The sequence below is a fragment of the Pithys albifrons genome, chromosome 4 (genome assembly GCF_047495875.1).
Source record: "Pithys albifrons albifrons isolate INPA30051 chromosome 4, PitAlb_v1, whole genome shotgun sequence".
In the NCBI taxonomy this organism is placed as follows: Eukaryota; Metazoa; Chordata; class Aves; order Passeriformes; family Thamnophilidae; genus Pithys; species Pithys albifrons.
Window position 1 is genome coordinate 50,113,751 of NC_092461.1, and position 20,169 is coordinate 50,133,919.

Consider the following 20,169-nt stretch of genomic DNA (forward strand, 5'->3'; position numbering starts at 1 on the left):
TAAATACAATGAAAAATGGATCTCCAGTGTTTGAGAACACTGATTAATTTTTTGTTACTGTCAGCATAATAAGTAAACTGTGTGAATAATAATTGCTCTTGAAATACTGAAATTTTATTCAAAATATTTAAGACAGACACTTGGTTATTTTCGTCACTGACTGGCATTGAGGAGAGAATTAAAGGTGATGTATGAGTATTGCATTGAAGAATGTTTACTACTACATTATAGAATGGATTGTGCCTGAGCCTTCTTTTGTTAATTGGCTAATTTTACTGACTTGTGCAGCTAAGAGGTTTCAGGATGTGCCCTGTTTGTCTCCACTTTCCAGTGTTCCTTGTATTCAGGAAATGGGTGTTTAAGATGCTGCCAGGCTGCCTGTGAGCCCAAAGGAAAGCTCTCTTTGTGCACACCCCATGCCCTGCTGTGAAGGTGCACTACAGACTGAAGCCCATGTAAGACAAACTACTCTTGTCACATATGAAAACAGTATCTTATTTCTTAAGTCTCTTGAAAGAGAACTCTCAGGAGTGCGGCATTAGGTGTCTGTTTTTCCCTTCTCCTTTAGGATTACCTCTGGTCATCAGTCGTGTTCTGGCTGCTGTTGAGGACGACCCTCCACAGATCGGAGGCGATGAGCTGTTTCTGGTCGCTCCCCAGGGCGATGCTGGGCAGCTGCAGCTCACACACTCTGCTCTCTGACAGGCTGAACTCCCGGAAGGCAACAAACGATTTCTGCAGCTCATCCCAGTACTCCAAACTGCAAGGAATCTGGGATAAAAGGGAGAAGGCACAATCCATTTATGCTTGAGTGCAAATACCATGGGGTTTCCTTTTCACACTAAAAGTGTAACACTAACTAAACTAACTAAATTTTCATATAGACCAGAACTGTAACCATTACTGAGATGCTGTGCTGTCTTGACTTAAAATATTTTTAGAACATCATTGGAGATTAACTTTTGTTCATACAGAAAAATCAAAGATGAGCAATTCAGATCTATATAGACCCTGTGAGGCTGAAAGCAGCTAAGAATAATCAAGGCCGCAGCTGCTGTAGACCGGTAAAGGAGAAATCACTCCCTAGGAGTTCTTAGCAACTCCCCAGAAGTTTCTCATGAGAACTCCTAAGGTTTCCCACAGGATACTGGAGATGTTCCTGAAAACAGTCAGGATGATTTCACCAAAACACTGGATTTGTGAGATATGGATTATAACCAATTGGTGTTTGCAGTTTGATGGTGTGAGGTTCAATTTAGCCAATTGGACGAAGCCTTAACCCGAGATAAATTGTGTGCTGTGTGTAATAAATGGCATTCGCTTGATCACACTGGTCTGGTGTGTGGTGTCCTTATTCCTCCACGCTATTTATTGTTTACTTTAAACTTTTCTAATTAATTTCCAACCGATTCCAACTTTCTCTTCCTCCATAAAAAAACACCTACTTGTTTCACAGTACCCATGAACAACAAAGACAATTCAACTAATTATTATTTGTATTATGCAGCAAAAAATGGTATCAAAGATATTCTAGTCATCATTACATTTTTCTTGGACGAGTTCTTAAGTTTTATTACATTAAAAAAAATTAATTCATTAAAATAATGAATGATGCAGAGAAAAAGTGATGACAGACAACAAAATGGCTTGTTGTGGGATAACACATGACTAAAAATCCTGGGCAAAATAATGAAGTACTTGTAATCACATGATCCTTTTGTTTCAAGGAATATATTATTTAGACAAACAAATGCAAACGAAACCCAATAAATTCATAGTGGCTTCTGTTTAGTCACATCCCTAATTTTAAGTCTGTAAATAATCCACTTGGGATTATTTCTGGATGCATCACTGAACTGGAGAGAATGCTATTAGAGACATTTCTAAAGACAATAGAAAACCACTACTTTTAGGAACTATATATAGTTTAGCAAACTATACTTTTAATGAAAGTATAGATTTTAAAGGGTTGTGTCCTATGCCTCCTTTTTTTTTTCTTAACAGCATGAAAATGAATGAGAATATGAACTTATAACAAATGCAAACTCAATCAGCTATGAAGATTTTAGAATTAAGATACAGAAATCCACAGTCATGGCAGTCATACATGTGCAAGAATTACTAAAAGTCAAGCTGACATAAGGCAAATAGTAAGAAAAAAATGCACATGTATTTGCTATTATCTTTTTTATCCCTGTGTGTCTGTGTATAGAGATGTATACATGAATAATTGTGAAAGTAAGTAAGAATGTGGTAGAGATGCAAGCAAATCTAGAAAAAGCTCTGTAAGTAATCTTCCTTGTTATTCAGTAAAGACTACAATGCACATGGAGGTGACAGAGGGCTGATTAATTAACAGGAATGTAGGTTAAGAAGGAATACTCAGGCAGCTCAACTGTTCAAGCTGGGGAAGGAAAAGGAACATAAATAATCACCAAAGAATTCCAGAGAAATTAACATGTGCAACCACGGAACCTGGAAGGTGGAGTTTTACTATATCTGTCAAGTCACAATGGTATGTGAAGACGGAAAAAAAGGTACCACAGTCACTGTATTTTTTTTATTTTAAGAGGTAGGACAACAAATTATCTAACAACTGCCAGCAAAACTCTGATGCCAGTAATGTATGTGTCACAGAGTACCACAGCAACATCAACCAGGAAAGCAGAGCTGACTTAATTTCAAAGAGTAGAGTCTGAGAGAAAGGGACTGATTTAACATCAAAACCCACATGTCATATGCATAAAGATAACAACATATATGTTTATAAGCTCCATATTCAAGTGGAAATGGTGAAGATATGTAAATGTCAGCCAGAAAATTATGAGGAGGTATGATGATGCTTGGAAAAAGCAGATGCCACCCTGAGAGGCACCAGGTGAGACATTTCCAAAAGTGAGGGACAAGTATTAATTGACTTGCATAATACACCAGTGGGGACTCATCTGGAATATCACACACATTTCCATTTCTTCATCTTTAAACCATATTAACTCCTGCTGTGGAGAGTTGAGGACTAAATGAAATACAACAATAGGAACATGATTGCTCCACCCAGACACCTCAGGAGAGAAACAGTTAATAAAGGTCTTTAGAAACTGGGTCAAAACTGAGGTTGCCCTATGAAGAAAATTTAAGCCTAGAAATCACACAGAAAAAAGATGGGAAGATTCAAGGATGGCCTTGGTACTCATGATAGCTGCTTTTAAAAACTTGATTTTTCAATAAGATGAAGAAAATAACAACCATTGACCCGGCTGGAGGTGGCTGGGCTTGATCTTTGCTGGTTCTGTGCTAACTCTACAGCAGTGCTATGCACAACAGCAGAGATAAGAAATATCATATTTTTGCATTTGTGGCCATATTTCAAAGTCACATTGCATTGATTCCTTTTGCTGTCAGTGTCACTACAGAGTTTTAGATATTTTCAGAACCTCTCAGTGTTGAATTATTTAAAGTTTAACAGCTGTGGACAAACATTCAATATTGCACAGTACCACATCCATGTTCCTACCCTTCAGCTACGGATACCTCAGAGAAACTGCTCTTTCTTTAAATATGCAAGTCTCCCTACTGAAAATCTCACAAAAGTGGATTGGAATGGCAAGTAATGGGCATTTTAAGAGAGGCTAAGCAAGGTGATGAATTCTATTCCCACTAAGATTAATGTGCTGAAAGAACAAGTTAAAGAGCACAATAATGGAATTTCTTAAGTGGCACTACAATATGAAAACCAAAGAACTATCAGTAAGGCTGGAGGAAAGTAATATAGTGAGATTGAAAATAAAGATTTAAAATAAAGGCAGAGTAAAACTTGAAAAACCCCAAATCATATTTCAAATATACTATTAAAAAAAAGAGAAGTAGGTACTTCAATATTTCCACCCACTCATTAGGTGGTGAATATACTGAAATTTATCTTGAGGAAAAGATAGTAAAGCTAAATGTTCAAAACAACACCAAACCAAACCAAAACAAAACATAAAGAAGTAATAACTCCTCTTCAGGCTCTGGTATAAACTTACGCAGTAGAAGTTCCACCTGAATATGAGGAAGAACTTCTTTATTGGAGTGACTGAGCTGGGACAGGTTGCCCAGAGAGGCTGTGGTGTCTCCCTCTCTGGAGATGTGCAAGAACTGTCGGTACACAATCCTGTGCCATGTGCTCTGGGATTGCCCTGCCTGAGTGGGAGGGCTGGACCAGATGACCCACTCTGGTCCCTTCCAGCCCGACCCACTCTGTGATTCTGCATATTACACGCCAAACTCCCTGAAGTGAACTATGAAAAATCTGGAAAGGCACAGGAATGATCACTGAGCTCAGCAGGATGAATAGCGAGGAAAAAAAATCAGTTGACAATTAAAGCAGACTGATAAGTTGAAAAGATTATTCCTGCTTATTTCTGTTTACTGATTTTTTCTAACTTGTAATATGTCACGAAATCGAGCAGTGCAAGAGACAGTACGTTTCAAGGTGTCATCTGCACATTAGAAGGAAACAGCCAATGACACATTTTATGGTTGCCTATACAAAGTACAGCTCATGCTTTGGGACTACACAAACTGTAAGGTTTCTGGCTTAAAGCTTGCAAAAGACTTATTTGACTTAGAATCTTTGATTCCTACATATCTAGCTTTATTTGTTCTAGGGGGTTTATAACTAATGCCTGATCTGGATAAGTTTAAGGAAAGATGGTAGCTCTGGGCAATATTAGCTGCCAAAAATAATAGTTGTGAAAGCCTGGAAATGGGCTATAATGCCAGAATTGAGTCATAAGCAGTGGGAATAAGTGAATTAGCTGCAACAAAAAATTCCCCACATGTTGAATTAAATATGGTTCTTTTACCGTTAAATATTTGAATAAAACCTAAGCTATAACTCAGGTAATTGTTACCTCTTAGAAAATGTGACCACTAAGGCAGCCTCTATAAAAGTAAACACTAACAAAGCATATTTAAATTTTTTGCTAAACAAGCATGCTTCTTCAGCAGACACTTCCCCACAACCTTTTGTCTTCTTCCCTAGCTCTCCAAGAGTTTTAATTGTGGTGACTTTATTCACCTGCCATTTACATGTGCCTACAATTATTATTTAATTGTGAGCTCAGACTGAAACAAGAATCTCCAAGCTCTGCTTTGCAGGAAAACCACATTCTATGCCTCACACTTATTTAGAAGGATGAGTATGGTAATAGAGAGCAAAACCTCTTGTTTTTTTTCAGCAGCATTAACAACAGAGATTAGAAGCAGAAAAGAAAATCTGCATGAAAACAGCCTCAAGTCTAAGTAGAGCAATCTTTTCCTCTTTACTGCTGTGGAATTTAGACATTGAAGATCTGAAAATTGCATGACAGTGTTTGGAAGAGGGAAAACAGTGAATTGGCAAATTCTGACTGGAAGGAAAGCCGTTGTCTCCAAGTCACAATTCCAGACCTGCCCCCTGCAATTAGAGGACTGTTAGGGAACACCGTGACACAGGACACAAACAACTCATTGGAAATAGGTGCCTTGCAGCAGAAATCTTTGGAATTAGATGAGCATGCATTCCTGTTTTCTCTGAATCTCTCATTTCACTTTAAGATAAAAATCTTCATACGTATTACACTAACAGACATGAGAAACACCTCTGAATTGAGCAGAGCTGAAACTTCTACCACATACATTAAAAAAACAACCAACCCCAAGCAACAAGAAACTTGAACATCCTCTTAAAAATCTGCATCCTTCAAATTAATTTTCTTCACATGTGTTAACCTATCAGCAAGACAATATCAATGTTAGTAATGAACATGAAATACTCCCACTAAGGCACTGCAATGTGATAGATCGTGTTTTTTCTTATTCATCAGATACTGTCATACATTATCAGTACCAGAATAATTTCTTATTGGAAACAAGGGGCCAAGAAATGCTACAGAATCAGTTCATGCTATGGTACATGTTAATATTATCATCTTTGTGTTGTAGAGATGGATACTCCTCCTTAGTTGCACTTGTTGTTACTTGCAAAAATAAGACACGATAGGAGAGAAATGACTGTTTGTGCTAATGATTGTTTGTGTAATAATTGACTGTGCTTTTTAAAGGATGTCATGATCACAACATGCTTCTAGATTTTCTTGTGAGCTGACCCTACCCTCTCAGCTTTAGGCTCCTTGGCTACTTTGCATTGAAAGCCCTGAGTGCACCCTCCTTCATCTGTGTACAGGAAGGTGTCTGTAGCTGAGCTCTCCAGCTGAGCAGAGACCCCACCACTGCATCTCCACAACCTGCCATGTTACCAGAAATGATCATACCTGTGGTATCAGAATGCTAACAGGTCTCAGACACAGAGAGAATTTCCAATTAGGACAGAAAAAATTGAAGTAACTCTCTTTTTAAGCTAATCCCATCTTTTTCATGGACATCTTTTTTTGTCTCTAGGAAAAAGCTACAGCCATCAGCCTACTTCTTTGAGGTTGCTGAATGAAGGCTGAGCAAACATATTATTGCTTTATTGTTTAAACACTGAAGCATATAATTTTAAAACTCAGTGCAAAAAAATGGACTTCTAACTGTGCAGACTTCTTAGGCTGCAAAACACATCTTGTTCAGCTGAGGAAGAAAGACAGACATAAACAGCTGGGTTACACGATGTAATTAATGTTGCTTTCTGTGATGCTGCCTTTTGATCCATGTATTTTCTAGAAAATAAGCTTTTACACAGCAATATTCATTTCTTGAATCTGAGTCCCTCAGAACGTGGGCGCTTCCTCTTGGAAACCAAGCTATTCTTGTTCCAGAAATAACTCCTGTAGATGAGACTGACACAGAGGACAGGAAGTGTGTGTGTGCTTTATCTCCTCCAAGCAAGGCCACCTCAGTGGATGAGCCAGAAGGCAACACTTGGAGTCAGACACCAAACCGTGCTGAGACTTTAACTTCAGCTTCCTGAGCATGAGTAAACTCATTGCTATTCTGTTATTAGGTTATCTTACTGTTTTAGGGCCAACTGCCTTAAAAATACAATTCTCTCATTAGGTGAACAGAAGTCACAGTAGCAGGAAATAAAAAGTTTTATCCAGATTTTTATTAGGGAAAATTCTTGGCAATAACTATGAGGAACATTACTACTGAATTTGCTTTTGAAGTCTTATTTATATAAAACTAGCAAAAGAACTCTGTAGAAAAATACATTATATAGAAAATATGCTCAAAAGAAAAATAATATTAAATAGAATAAACCCTTTGTAATATGCTTGTTCACCCAACATACACAATTCAATATGATTAGTGGAACACCATTTTGGACAACTGTAGGATACTTTATCATCCACATTCCTGTTTATCTTGACATTGTGAAATCGTGCTATAAACTATTGGATAACCATTTTTTAACCTTCTTCAGGGCTAAGGTGGTATCACATCAGTGTGGAGAACAGACTCTCTTGGCACAGCTACAGATCACCAATTGTCCCATTTAATGAAAGAAAAAACAAACAAATGAAAACCCAACAAATTAAAAAACAAAGTGGTGATTTACAGTGAGGTAGAATTATAGCCTAGTATCAGTAGTGTTAAGATTAGCAGTACTACTAGGATTAAAAGCATTCCAGCTGTACAAAGTATTTGCTGTTCTCCCCAGCTCAATCTCCTCGTATATTCACTGTGGGTTTCTGTACTTGGACACCAGTTTAAGTGTTACACATCTGCATATTTTGGGAAGTAAAAGTTATTTCACCACAGTGCACTCTCAGTTTTCAACACTCAGGAATAATCAGACATCTCAACTGGAGATGTTTTTCAAAATTATGCCATATAATTTTTTCACTGAATTTCTTTACTTCTCCTTGAATTTGGTTTAAAAAATCTGGTCCTAAAGCTAGAACATTTCAATTACAAATACTCACTTTAAAACTGAATATACAATATCTGCTTAATTTCATTTTCTCCCCTATCCATACTAAGGTCTTCGACTGAATAGTGAAAATAATCACTATTTTGCTTTCTGAGTAATAACTTATACCTCAGGTCTTTCAACTCCATTTAACATATATATTTATGGTCCTATTAGCATATTTATTTAACTTTATTTAAATTTACATCTGTCCTGTAGTTTATAAAATAAATATCAAATACAGTTATAATAAAGAGATGTGAAAGAAAACTCTTGTCTTCTGGGAGAAATTATTCTTTAAAAATATATAACTGCTTTTTATTTGACTTTGGAAAAAAGCTTCTATACATCTTCAACTAATAGAAGTTATAAAAAACCCTTTTGTAATATTGGAACCAGTTGAGAAACCACAAGCATTCAAATGCAGGAAATCATGATTTTATAATATTTTAATATGATCTACTCTTGGGAAACAAAGTTAACCAAGCCCTATTTCTGGACAGGAAACATTGCACTGTACAGTTGTAATACATTGTGGTGAGGGGTACAGCTGCACTTTTTTCACCTGTAATGCCCCACTGGTATTGTGGCTTACTGAATTGCATCAAGATTGCCTTCCTGTCCGGAAAGCCCTCTAAGTACAAACAAGACTCTAAGCCCAGGTTTTATTTTCCCTTGGTATCAGAATATGGTAATTTAAGAGCCCTGAGAAATGCTTTTTAACCTTTCAGAAGAAATATGTAGCATTCTTTTATTAGGAACTATGTTCTTTGCCTTTTTAAAACAACATGTGACTAACTTATCAATTTATCAGGCTAGCAGGTTCAGAGCAGATGCAGGTGTGTGGAATAAAGTAATCTGTCACAGCTTTTTTCATCATGGAAAAATTACTCTAAACACACTAACAGCTTTTGTTAAGAAAGCACAGAATAGTGCTATGCTATAACTGAGGTTTCTGCAGGACTTTAAACACGAAAATTATGTACTGCTAAGTATCAAACTTTTCTACTAATTGTCATTCTTCTTGAGACTGAATTTAGGTGATGATCACTTGCTTTTTTAATAGCAAAAGCAACAATATTTAATTAATTACATGAATTTATTGTTGCAAGTATTGAGAAACAAAAGTATACAGATAAGAAATCTAACATCAGAGACTCACCTGCTTCCTGAAAAACTCCTTATTCTCTTTTTCTGATACAAGAACTATTTTTGCCATTTTATTTAAGGTTTTTAATTTTCTAGGGTTTAGTATTTATTAATAATACAAGCACTGTGCTTCTGAAATGTAGTCACCTCTGGGACTGAGGTTAGCAGTCTATTAATACATAAAGTACTGTTTAATTTTCAGTATATGGGCTCTTTTGACCACATGTTCTCACCACAGTGAAGCCTGACTCCTCCAAGGGCTACCACAAGATCAGCACAGAGCCGGAAGGACTTGGTTTGCAAAGTTTCATAAATCAGAGTTACAAACTCTGAAACGTACAGAACCCGAGGAGAGTGTAAATCTGTCATTAGGCTAATCTGATGGTTTCGTCAGTCCTCTGGCACCCAACAGAACTTACACTGGCTCAGTAACGCCAAAGGGTGAATTTTAGTGATGCACAGGCAAATTATACACAACTTCCATTAACATTCCCAACGAGTTACGCTTAACTCCCTGCAGACTGCACAGAAACTCTAGGCCAAATGATACAGTATCATCTCAGTGCAGTGAGCACCAAGATCACACAGCAAAATAATTAAGATTATACACACACAAACCAGTAACAAAATAGTAAAGTCTGAGATAATCCTGCTCTCAGGCAAGGAAGTTCGCAAATAATGTTTAAAGCTGAAATGCCTAAAGAGAATGGGCTCTGTTTCAACATCTGCTTGGGACTCACGGTATAATTCTCCAACCTCTTTAGCCCCTACTTCCTTCCCTGCAAGATGATGAAGACGATACTTACAATTAATAGTCAGAGGCTTAACTTTGGAAAACATGTGCAAAAGTCTGCCCAGCATCAGAAAACTTGCTTGCACCTGGATCATTTGAAGTGGAAGTGGCTCAGGATACAAGCAGAGCTACAGCTCTCTCACACAGAGCAGCTGTTTATGTGACAACCTTCATTCATTTTTGTACTCATACATGAATGGAAACACTTCTTCTACTGCTGGGAAAGCAGTTTCCTACGTTAGAATAAATGGCAGTTGTCACAGCTCTAGTTTATGATCGGATATGCTCAGTAATTGCACTGCATTGTTTCATTTCAAGCTTGTTGTCATTCCTCACACAGTAGAGAGATCACAAAAACACTGTATAGAGTCTGTGTATAGCAATAATAAGACTATTGCAGGCATTTTGAATAACATCAAAAGGTAGAATTAACAGGAAATACAAGTTTTAAAAAACAGAATCCCAGATAAATCACCAAATTTGCCTTCTGCACAATTCACAACAGCTAGACAAATTATTTCCCCCTCCATCTAAAAGGTCTCATTATTTGAAGACAGTGCTGAGCTGCATGGCAGTAAAGCCAATAACTTGCAAACCAACAGGTTTCTCAAAAAGCACAGTTGAACTTTACAGCTTATAATATAGTAACACTATGAACTTAAATCACTAACCTGTCACACACAAATCATCTGGATTTCCAAAATAGTTGTTGCTCTGGGAATATAAGAAGTAAATCAAACATGGATAAAATTTGTGGTTTCCCAAAAAGCACTTTTCCCAGACTTTTACATGCCCAGCTGAACACTGTAGTCCCAACAGGGAATGAAAAGTAAAAAGGAAGCAGAGCCAGCCAAAAATGAGGTATTCTCTGTTAAAAGGAAAAATGAATGTCTTTGACATTGATCATAATACTTTTCCTGTTGACTGTCATGTCAAATCCTTCCTGGAATAATGACTTACAGTAGGTCTAATGTCAGTCACTCTTAAGCTCATGCTTCCTTAAGCCACTGTTTAAACAGCCACAAGGTGTTAGAAAATGACTGTTTATTGGCTGACAGTGTTGAAAGAATTAGATTCCAGACTACAGAGATTGCAAATGCTTTATTTAAATAGCATAAGCATGTAAGGGGATGCAACAGACAATTTTTTGAATCTCTGCCTTTTGAAGTTGGAAATATTTTATGTTCTCCTAAAAGGGATTTCACCACTTCAGAAAATGCTCTGTGTGAATTTTACCACAGTAGTTTTATTTACCTAGTCTTTCCTTATTAAATCCCAGTTAAGTCCTTGAATCTCAGAACTATCCTCACTGCCTAAATTTTTCCCCAGTAAAGCTTGAGATTTGGTTAATTTAATCACTACTTTTCTAAACCATGCTTTGTTTCTTAGGACACTATGTAAAGACAGACCAAAAAATGAGGTCTCAGCACATATTCATCTTTTCATCAGCTGTTATAATGCTGATTACACTTGCATGCAATAGGAATGCTGGCAGGTATGCAGGGCAAATATCCTCAAATACAAAAACATGTCAGAGTTACAGTTCAGCAGATCTTTTAACTTCATACAGAGAAACAAGAAAATGCCATAGATGATCTTCCTTTCATTTTGTAAGCTTTAGCAGCTTGCATCTCTCACTGCATGACAATCCAGGAGAAGGAATTCTGTGTTGGTGATGCAGCTTAAATAAATCAGAGAAGTTAAATTTTGGAGCATTACACATTATATGATTACTTTGATTAGACAAATCTGGTTTTCTCCTGCTTTTAAATCCATGGCCACTTGTGTAAATGGTCGTGTGACAATACACAGCTTTTTGTTTGAGATCTGGGGCAATGCCAGCAATATCCTTGATTGGAAAGATAACTCTACAATGCAATGGTAAACAGTGAGACTCTCTAAAAAGTTCACTAGATAATATAGGCCTCCAGCTGTACAGGAAATCATTTGTGTGTCCTGTTCACCTGCTGGCACAGAAAAGAACATTTTCTTGATGGCACAGGCACTGATTTCCTACCTTGGCAAGCCCTTACTAATCTTTTTTTCTCTCCTGTGCCAACCCAAACCTGTCAACTTTGTTCTTGGTAAAGATAAATTATATAAAAATATGACTCAGATTAAACTAGAAAAGTAAAATAACATAGACTAATCAAAGATAAACATGTATCTGAGATTCTCAAGACTGCAAAAAGACACAGAAGACTTCAGGAAACCAGATGCATAGTGCCAGTACAGTTTTAAGCCCCACAGCACTTTCTTTGAGGTTACATATCTAAATGTAGCTAACTACATATTGCATCTGCACAATGGGAAAGTCTGAACCACTAACTCAATTGTTTTTCCTGCAACTCTCTCCTCTGAATTTTCAAAATATCATGGTAGGGAAGAACACTTGTCCCTTCTCAAATGCTGAACCTGACAGATCCAAGGAACTGTACAAGCATGGCTGAATTTAGCACCATGAGACAACTCTGAAATACAGTCGTCTGTTATGATGTGGAATATATCCTTCTTCAGTTACTCTTTATGTTCTGGGACAGTGGCTTTATCTGCCTAAACTATTGCCTGGGATTAAAAACTGCTCTTACTCCTTTCTTCCTAATGCCATACTTCCAAGGCTACCAGAACAATCAGGATGGAGGAAACTGCTGAAAACTCTTTTTCAGCTGTCTTCGTAGCCAGTTCACACCAACATCCTCATCATTTGGGAGATGAAGACAGAGTCTATGAAGCCCTTATTGTGCAGTTTAGACTGTCTGGCACCTTCTTGTTCCTGAGATGCTCATGTATCTTCTACAACTCTGGTATCTCTGCAAGAGACATTTCTACATACATTACAAACCAAGTTCAGTTTGAGAGCCATCACCACTTCCACATCTCAGTGGGAGATATTTTAGGGTCAGATTTCATTAGAAGGAGAAGCATCACTACCCACAGATCCCAGCTTTAACTGCCACATAAGATCATCACAGACCAAACAGAAGACCTGTTGCCCTGTCATGATGATCTGGTTGCCTTGCAGAATATATTTTACTGTTAAACTGGGAAACTGAGGCACGCCTTGAGTCTTCACATGTGAATACTTGCCGAGACAAATTTATAAACAACTGCACAAGTTTTATTATAGAAATTATCTGCACAAGAGAGTGTCCTAAATGTAGCATGAACTAAACTTTTGGAGCAAGAACAGTAGGCTTTGTCTCTCTGGTTTTGTGTACATATTTTCTTTAAGTGCATAATAAAAAGGCTTTTGAAGTTGCTCACCCACATATCTTTAACCACAAGACTTCCTCTGACCAGCAATACACTTGAATGATTTAAGTTTCATCTCCTATAACTCAGAAAGTCTCAGAGAGTATCCCTTTTTGATTTCTCAATCTTCAATATTTTTAAAGGCATTGCTATTTCATCTTGCTTTTTAGCTTTTGAATTAATTTTGTGAAATTTTTCCAAGTTTGGACTTCCCTCTACTCCTGAGGTGGTGATACAATTCTAACCTCAGCACCACTGTACCCTTTGCTCTTGCTGATCCGGGCAGTAACGGATTACCCTGATTTACACGACATTACAGGGAGTCAGTGTTGGGATTAACTTCACTCTTATGAAATATGTGCTAAGTGAAGTTTCAGAGAATGGTATATGGAATATGAAACCAATATGCTTTTTCTTCCCCATGTATATTAAAAGGAATCTTAGCAACATTCAAGATGAAAATGGTTTGCTTTTACCAACATTTGAGTAGCTGCCTGAAGGCCTTTTCTGTAGATCTCCTTCATACAAGGGGCACATTAGTGGTGGCTTAAAGCAGTACTTATCACACTTCTTAGATAAGACACAGCCTATTTACTTTTTCTTCCTATGAGAACATGAAACTACTGCTCTTATGTGTATATTCCTTCACCCCACATTGACCTTTACTGAGATATTTTGGCTAGAACTTTCTAAACATCAATCAAAAAGCTTCACAACTTGAAAAACAGGCAACCATCAATGGAAATGAAACAGAAGCTGACAGAGCAGTCAACAGAATTGTTTTGAATAAGGAATTAGAAAGATTTTCAGTATAAAAGACTCAGGAATATTCTACATCCCTAGCATGTTTCTTTCTTGATCAAGAACCCAGTATTAACTTTTTTTTCAGTTAGCTACACACCAATGACTTGCAAGCACAGTCAGAAATTAGTTTTTGCCTCAATTTATCTTCTGTTTCAAAAATAATACCTGTATATGTCCTCTCTTCATTAGTAAGAGATTGTACATACTACCATACAAACTTTGAACCAGTCTTGAGAAGTTATATTCAGAAAAGGTCTTGGCAGTGGTGTAGGAGTAAAATAAGAAAAGGTCTCCAGACAAAAAAGGGGCAGAATAAGATGTCAAACTGTGGCTTTTATACCTGAGGATAAGAAACACTTTATGTTGCTGAGAAGGAACTCCTTAAAAGTTAAGAAGAGATACCAGTGAAGTCTAAAGTGTTTAATCAAATACTAGTTATTTGAAGGAATGGTAAATCACAGAGCCAAAGAACATTTGTAGCATGCAAAAATTGGACAATAAGGGGATTAATAATTAAATAGAAGGTGTTGGCAATGTCTGTTAGACAACAAGAAGAAGTTCAGGTACTCTCAACCTCCCCAAAGAAATACAATTCTGATGCAATTTATCACAAGCACATCCAGGATTCTCATTTCTTTCAAACAATTAAATCAAACTTCTATTTCAAATTGCTAAAGAAAATGCAACATGCCACACCAGGGCACAAAGATCAGTTCTTTCTCTTCTGCCTCCAGAAATAAAAACAACAATGTCTGGACTGTAAAAAGCAAGTATTAGAAACCTGACCAGTGAAACTGCTGATCTCTGTGCAACAACACAAGTAAAAGCACAAGAAAATAAGCTCTTGGGATGATCTAGCAAGGTAAGGTTTTACAGAAACAATATAGTTCACATCAACTCTTATCTGAGGCTGTTCTCTATCCTTTGGCCACAGCAGATGACATGCACCTTCAATATTTAGAAAAATTCTCTTTGTGGTGAAGCTTTTCCAAGTTCCAGGAATTTGAAGAATAGCTATAAAAACAGAGACTACTAAAACCTGCCCATGATTAGAACGATATGCTACAAGTTTAAGGGAGATAGAAAGCTAGATGAAATGTCACAGCAACTTACTCAGAAAGAAAGAACATGTAACTGGCAAACTTTGAATTCAACACAAACTGCAGAGAACAAAAATCCACCTTTGACTGGATTCATGTGAAATAGAGGATTAAGGGAGACTGGTGTCACAGCTGGTGACATTATGGGTCCTCCTTGCATTTGAACATATACACAATCCTGGGCAAGATTTTAAAAATGTATTTTAATATACTTCATAACATTATTGTCTTCAATTTTGGAACTTTTGCTAAAGTCTTCACCTTGCAGATGTTTCTCTAATGTTTCATTTCAAGAGCTGAATAAAATAAATGCTGTTCTCCCTTTTTTATCTTTATATTTAATGAATTCTTCCTATGCACTAAATATGCAGCATATTAATAAACAAAACTTGGTGTTCTGTGCTCCAAAAATACCATCCTGAAACAAGGCAAAATATTGGCTTTCATAGCAACCCAGTAGGGTCATCAAGACAGCCTAGAATAACACAATTTTGATCTTTGATTCAAACCTCATGCCAAGTGCAATGATTTTTTTCCATTTAATTTTAATTTTCATATAACTGAAAGGAGTTGACATTTGGCTGTCTAGAGGGCAAAGAAATTGGCAGGACACTTACATGATCTCACTAACAGTATGTGCACGGTAATAACATTATGCCATTTATCTGAGGAAGATTATCCTACTTACTCATAACTCAAAGCATATTGGTGCATAATTCAATTTTAAAAGCAAGTTTTAATGTTATAGCAGTAATGAAATATAGCTCAACAATTTTTAATAAATAGAAAGAATTGAGAGATAGTAATTTCCCTTGACTCACAACACTATTCTGATTAACAACCAAACTGAAATAAAAAAAAATGACATGTCCAATTTGTAGTACAAAAGAGAAACTGAGATTAACAGAATTAAAATTGAACTAAAATCAAAACAGGAATACAAGGAATAAGTGAATTTATAAATAATTACAGTAGACAGGAGAAAATGTGACTACCTGATTACATAACATTACAAAGCCAAAACTCTGGAGTTAAGGATCAGTGTAATTGGGAGGTATGGTCTGTTTTTGGGGCTGCAGGACTCAGCCCACCCTGGCAGAGCAGCTCCATGGCTTCACACAGCCAGGTTGCACTGCCCACCTCAACCCTTTCACAGCCAAAGCAGAGAACAGACCTTTTCTCTCCACCCTGTGGATCTCACCAGAAGCAGCACAGCCATCTGCCAACAGACACGGGACAGAATGGCTGATTGGAGATTTTAGTTCAATGATTCCACCAAATCTGGGATTTAGTCTTTCCTCACATACTTCAGGTTCAAACCAAATGAAGTCTTCAAGCAAGGACTGATAGATGAAATCATAGGAAGTCAGAATAAAAACTCTGTATGCTTGCAAACAGAACTGATAAATTCTACCTAGCTTAATATGCAATAGAAAAACTTTAAGGATAAGTGGTTAAAAAGTCTGCACAAGTAGATTTAAAACTAAATATGTGCTCAAGCTGTTGAATTTACCTCCTATCGATTTTACCTCCTGACATTTGTTTTGCACTCATTTTTAATAAACCAAGTTTGAAAACATTCACGTTACAGTGGTAACATTTTCATTTGTTACCAAATGTAGAGAACTCTCATTACCCACCTGAAGCACATCTCCAAGGTCAGCAGTGCTAATATCTGGGTCTTCAGTGGTATTAAAAGGAACAGGGTTAATTCTCACAAGAGTGAGCACTCTGGGTTCTGGATATCTCCACAACATCATTCCTGGACTATCCTCAGTTTCGTTGTAAAACACAACTTCATAGGCACCAGGCAGCTTTTGTGCTTCTGTCAAATGAAAGAAAGCTATAACATGTTCTACAATTTCTAGAAAGAAACATGCTGGTTTATGAAACCAAAGTGGTAAAAATAAATCCCTTGGGATCAAAAGGAGAGAAAATAAAAAAGCAATTTCCCCGACTTTTAAAAGATTACAGCTTAATGGAAAGAAACCAAAAAAGTCTTTTAAAGTATTTTTTCTTTTTTTTTTTAATTCTAGCAGATGTCTTTTCAACTGCTTTTCCAAAAAATGTAGTTATTCATTGTAAGAGGCAAGTAATATCTAATAGGTTACTACTGTTTTTACTTTATAATCCAGAAAAAAAACATAAACAGAGAGCCACAATATTCTTCTTACCAGCATCTTGTATATACTGGAACAGGCCTGTTCTCAGATCATCTGAGCTATGCTCAGTTTTTGAGGCCTGGCTTCTTTCTGCAGAAGAACAAGTGGGGTGTGTTCGTTCAGGTACTGAGGTCTCTACACAGCCCTTTTTAGTAAGGTACTGCCACAGGAGCTCCTGGAGGAGAACCAAACAGTTCAAATGCTCTTGACCCCAGAAAACCTTTATTAAAAAAGAAAAAAAGAAACAATTACACACAAATATTCAGTCATTTTCAGAGGGAAAAAACTCTCTCTAAAACAATACAAACTTAACATGACTGCTCTACTTATACCATAATTGTTTGCAAGTATCCTTAGTGTGAAAATAAAGAACAGAAACAGCAAAAACAATATTTACAAAAACATTTGGCAAATTTGTCCTTTTCATCATTCAAAGAAAAATACTAGTTCCTAGCACTTAAAAATTCATAGTGATGCAGCCCAGAAGACCACAGATCTCAATAAGAGTATGTAATGCTAGGACTGGTCACAGGTTTTGCCATTTAAGATACAACAAAAAAGCCTTAAAGATACACAGTTTAAACTGTTCAATAACCTTGTTGCTCCAAAAGTGCAATTCTGGAATACATTAAAACCTGACATAGCAAAGAAGGTGCCTTCAAAGACATAAGAAAGATCATTTTTAAAGCAAATTGAGTCACATGAATTGGATATTATAGTACTCAGGGTGAGGTTAAAAATTTAAAGCTTTATGAAGTTTAAAACAGAAATACAGAAAAATATCTAACTGAAAGTCCAGAAGATACATGCACATTATAGCAAAATAAAAAGCAAGCAGACATTGCTTTCTGCCAGCTTTGAGAAGTATTGTTGCTTTCCTCAAATCAAGCTGCTGTTTGAGAGAGTCACATTGATGGGAACAAGTCCCTTAGTCTTCATGTGCAGAAGCAGGCCTAGTTCCAATATGGAAGACAAGGAAGCAACCAGAAATTAATAAATAAATTAGACCTGGAAATCAGTGTGGGATGAAATCAAGATCTCCAAATAGTAACTTAAAAGTCTAGTATGGTAAGTATATGAGTAAAATAAACAAACAAGTGTGCACATAAAAAATAGTGCAAACTTTTCACTGGGCAATACCCATTTTCAGACATGAAAAAAAAATCAGAAGATGCCTCAAGGGAGTGTAGTATAGCTGTGAAGAAGGAAGGTTTTCTTTCCCTTCCATCCACACATAATCCCACAGGATAAACCAAGACCCTCCTGACACATGTCCACAGCCAGTCCTGAGCGACACATTCCCAGGCCATGCAGGTCACCACTCCCATTTAGTGGATGGATCTCTGCTGCAGGTTCCAGAGTGCCTCTGGGCTCAGGGTCAACACATCCAAGGAGCTCTCTGTCACCTACCTAAGCCAATCTCAGAGGCTTTTACACCCCCCCCCCCCCCCCCCCCATACTTTTATTGTTTTTATTTTCAGGCAGCTGGGAACTCCAGGGCATGGAACTCCTACTACAATATTCACAAATGAAGCACCAATTCCACATAAGCTCTCAAGGCTCTGCTGCAATACAAATTAACAGTGGTAGAAGATGAGGTCATGTTTAGAGCTGGTAAAACCATTAGCTGTAAATAAATTAATTTGAAACAGAATTGCTAACGCTTTTGTCAGCATTCTCAAATCTATTCTGCCAGACCAAATACTTTATTGTTTTCTGAAAAAGCTAATTATTCCAGTGTATGCTCTAATAATAAATGGCTTTCTTGCATTTATGGATATTTTTCTGATCTTTGTCAAAACAGCAAACTTTTTGGAAAAAAAACACCCCAAAACCTTTCAATTAAAAAGAGGTAGAGGTAGTCAGCCAAGTACCTGTGAAAAACGAATTAAAAAAGGAGCAGAGAAACAGACTAGCTTTATTTAATTGTTAAGACATATTTTTTAAAAAAATTGCATTATTCAATTAGCCCTATACCCAGTGCTGTGGTTTAAACAGCTTCTAATGCCAACTCTGGGAAAAGACCTAATGACACGATCAAATGTCAAAATTTCCTTTTCGTGTTTTATATGCTTCATTTATGTATTTATTTTAAAACATTTGGTGTGTATAGATACTATAACAAAAATAATTAAAACAAGACGTCTTCAAGCCCACTTGTTCAAGCCTCACAGACTCTATTTTTCATTTCAAGAACTCCCATGCTTCCTGGACTAGTTTCAAGTTGTGGGCACTTCCAAGAAGGAGAAGATAGCATGGAAAACTGAGTATTAATTGCTATAAACAACAGCTTGTAATTATTCCCCTGAGAAATCTGTGTAAGTTTAAAAAGAAAGGATATGTACTTGCTAAAGCTACCCCCCCACACATTACAGACACATAGCTCATGGACAGACAAATACACACCCATCAGAACAGGGTCCTAGAAATTAAGTGTTAGTAATTTGATCCAGTAGTTCTAGGGAACACACACATACAGCTACTACACAGGCCTTAGGCAGTATTAAAAAAAACACCAACCCAAAACCTTGTACATAATTTTTCAATCAATGGTTTCACATGAAAGAATAGATACTTATTTTATAAGGTGAAATAAATCCCACCCAAATCAAACATACGAAAAACTCCAACCCCGTGACCTGCTGTAGGACACAAAGCTTTAGAGGCTTTCATACAATCTATGAAATCTCAATCATCCCAGGACAGTGCAGCTCCACAGCAGAGCCATGAGCATCTCGCACAGACCTGCAGCAGCCCCCCTTTCACATCGATGTGCATCTTTGGAATGGACTGCTCTGGGCCAGGATCACCACTGTGCTTACACCACTTGGCTTCCACATTAACACAGCAGCAAAAAGGGCCCAGCAGAGATCTGGCTCTCTCCTTGAGACTCGTTTTAAGTAAGAAATCTTTTATGTCAAGGACAAAAGACGATCCATGGATTCCTAAAAAAACAGAGAGAGAGAATTAATCCAACTGGTAATTATTCTCCTAACATGTATGTGGCCATTTCCTGAATCCACTTTACCGTGA

General features: G+C 37.0%; 1 protein-coding gene across 6 annotated transcripts in view; it reads right to left on the bottom strand.

The window, feature by feature from the left end:
* Positions 1-20,169, bottom strand: part of VPS13B (vacuolar protein sorting 13 homolog B) — a 427,169-nt gene that overhangs the window by 63,013 nt on the left and 343,987 nt on the right. For all 6 annotated transcript variants that reach the window (XM_071554088.1, XM_071554086.1, XM_071554089.1 and 3 more), the window contains exons 37-40: positions 19,882-20,081; positions 17,149-17,356; positions 16,615-16,799; positions 575-771 (exon numbers count right to left, since the gene is read on the bottom strand). In XM_071554088.1, the coding sequence (XP_071410189.1) occupies positions 575-771; positions 16,615-16,799; positions 17,149-17,356; positions 19,882-20,081 (790 nt within the window). The remainder of the gene's footprint in view (positions 1-574; positions 772-16,614; positions 16,800-17,148; positions 17,357-19,881; positions 20,082-20,169) is intronic.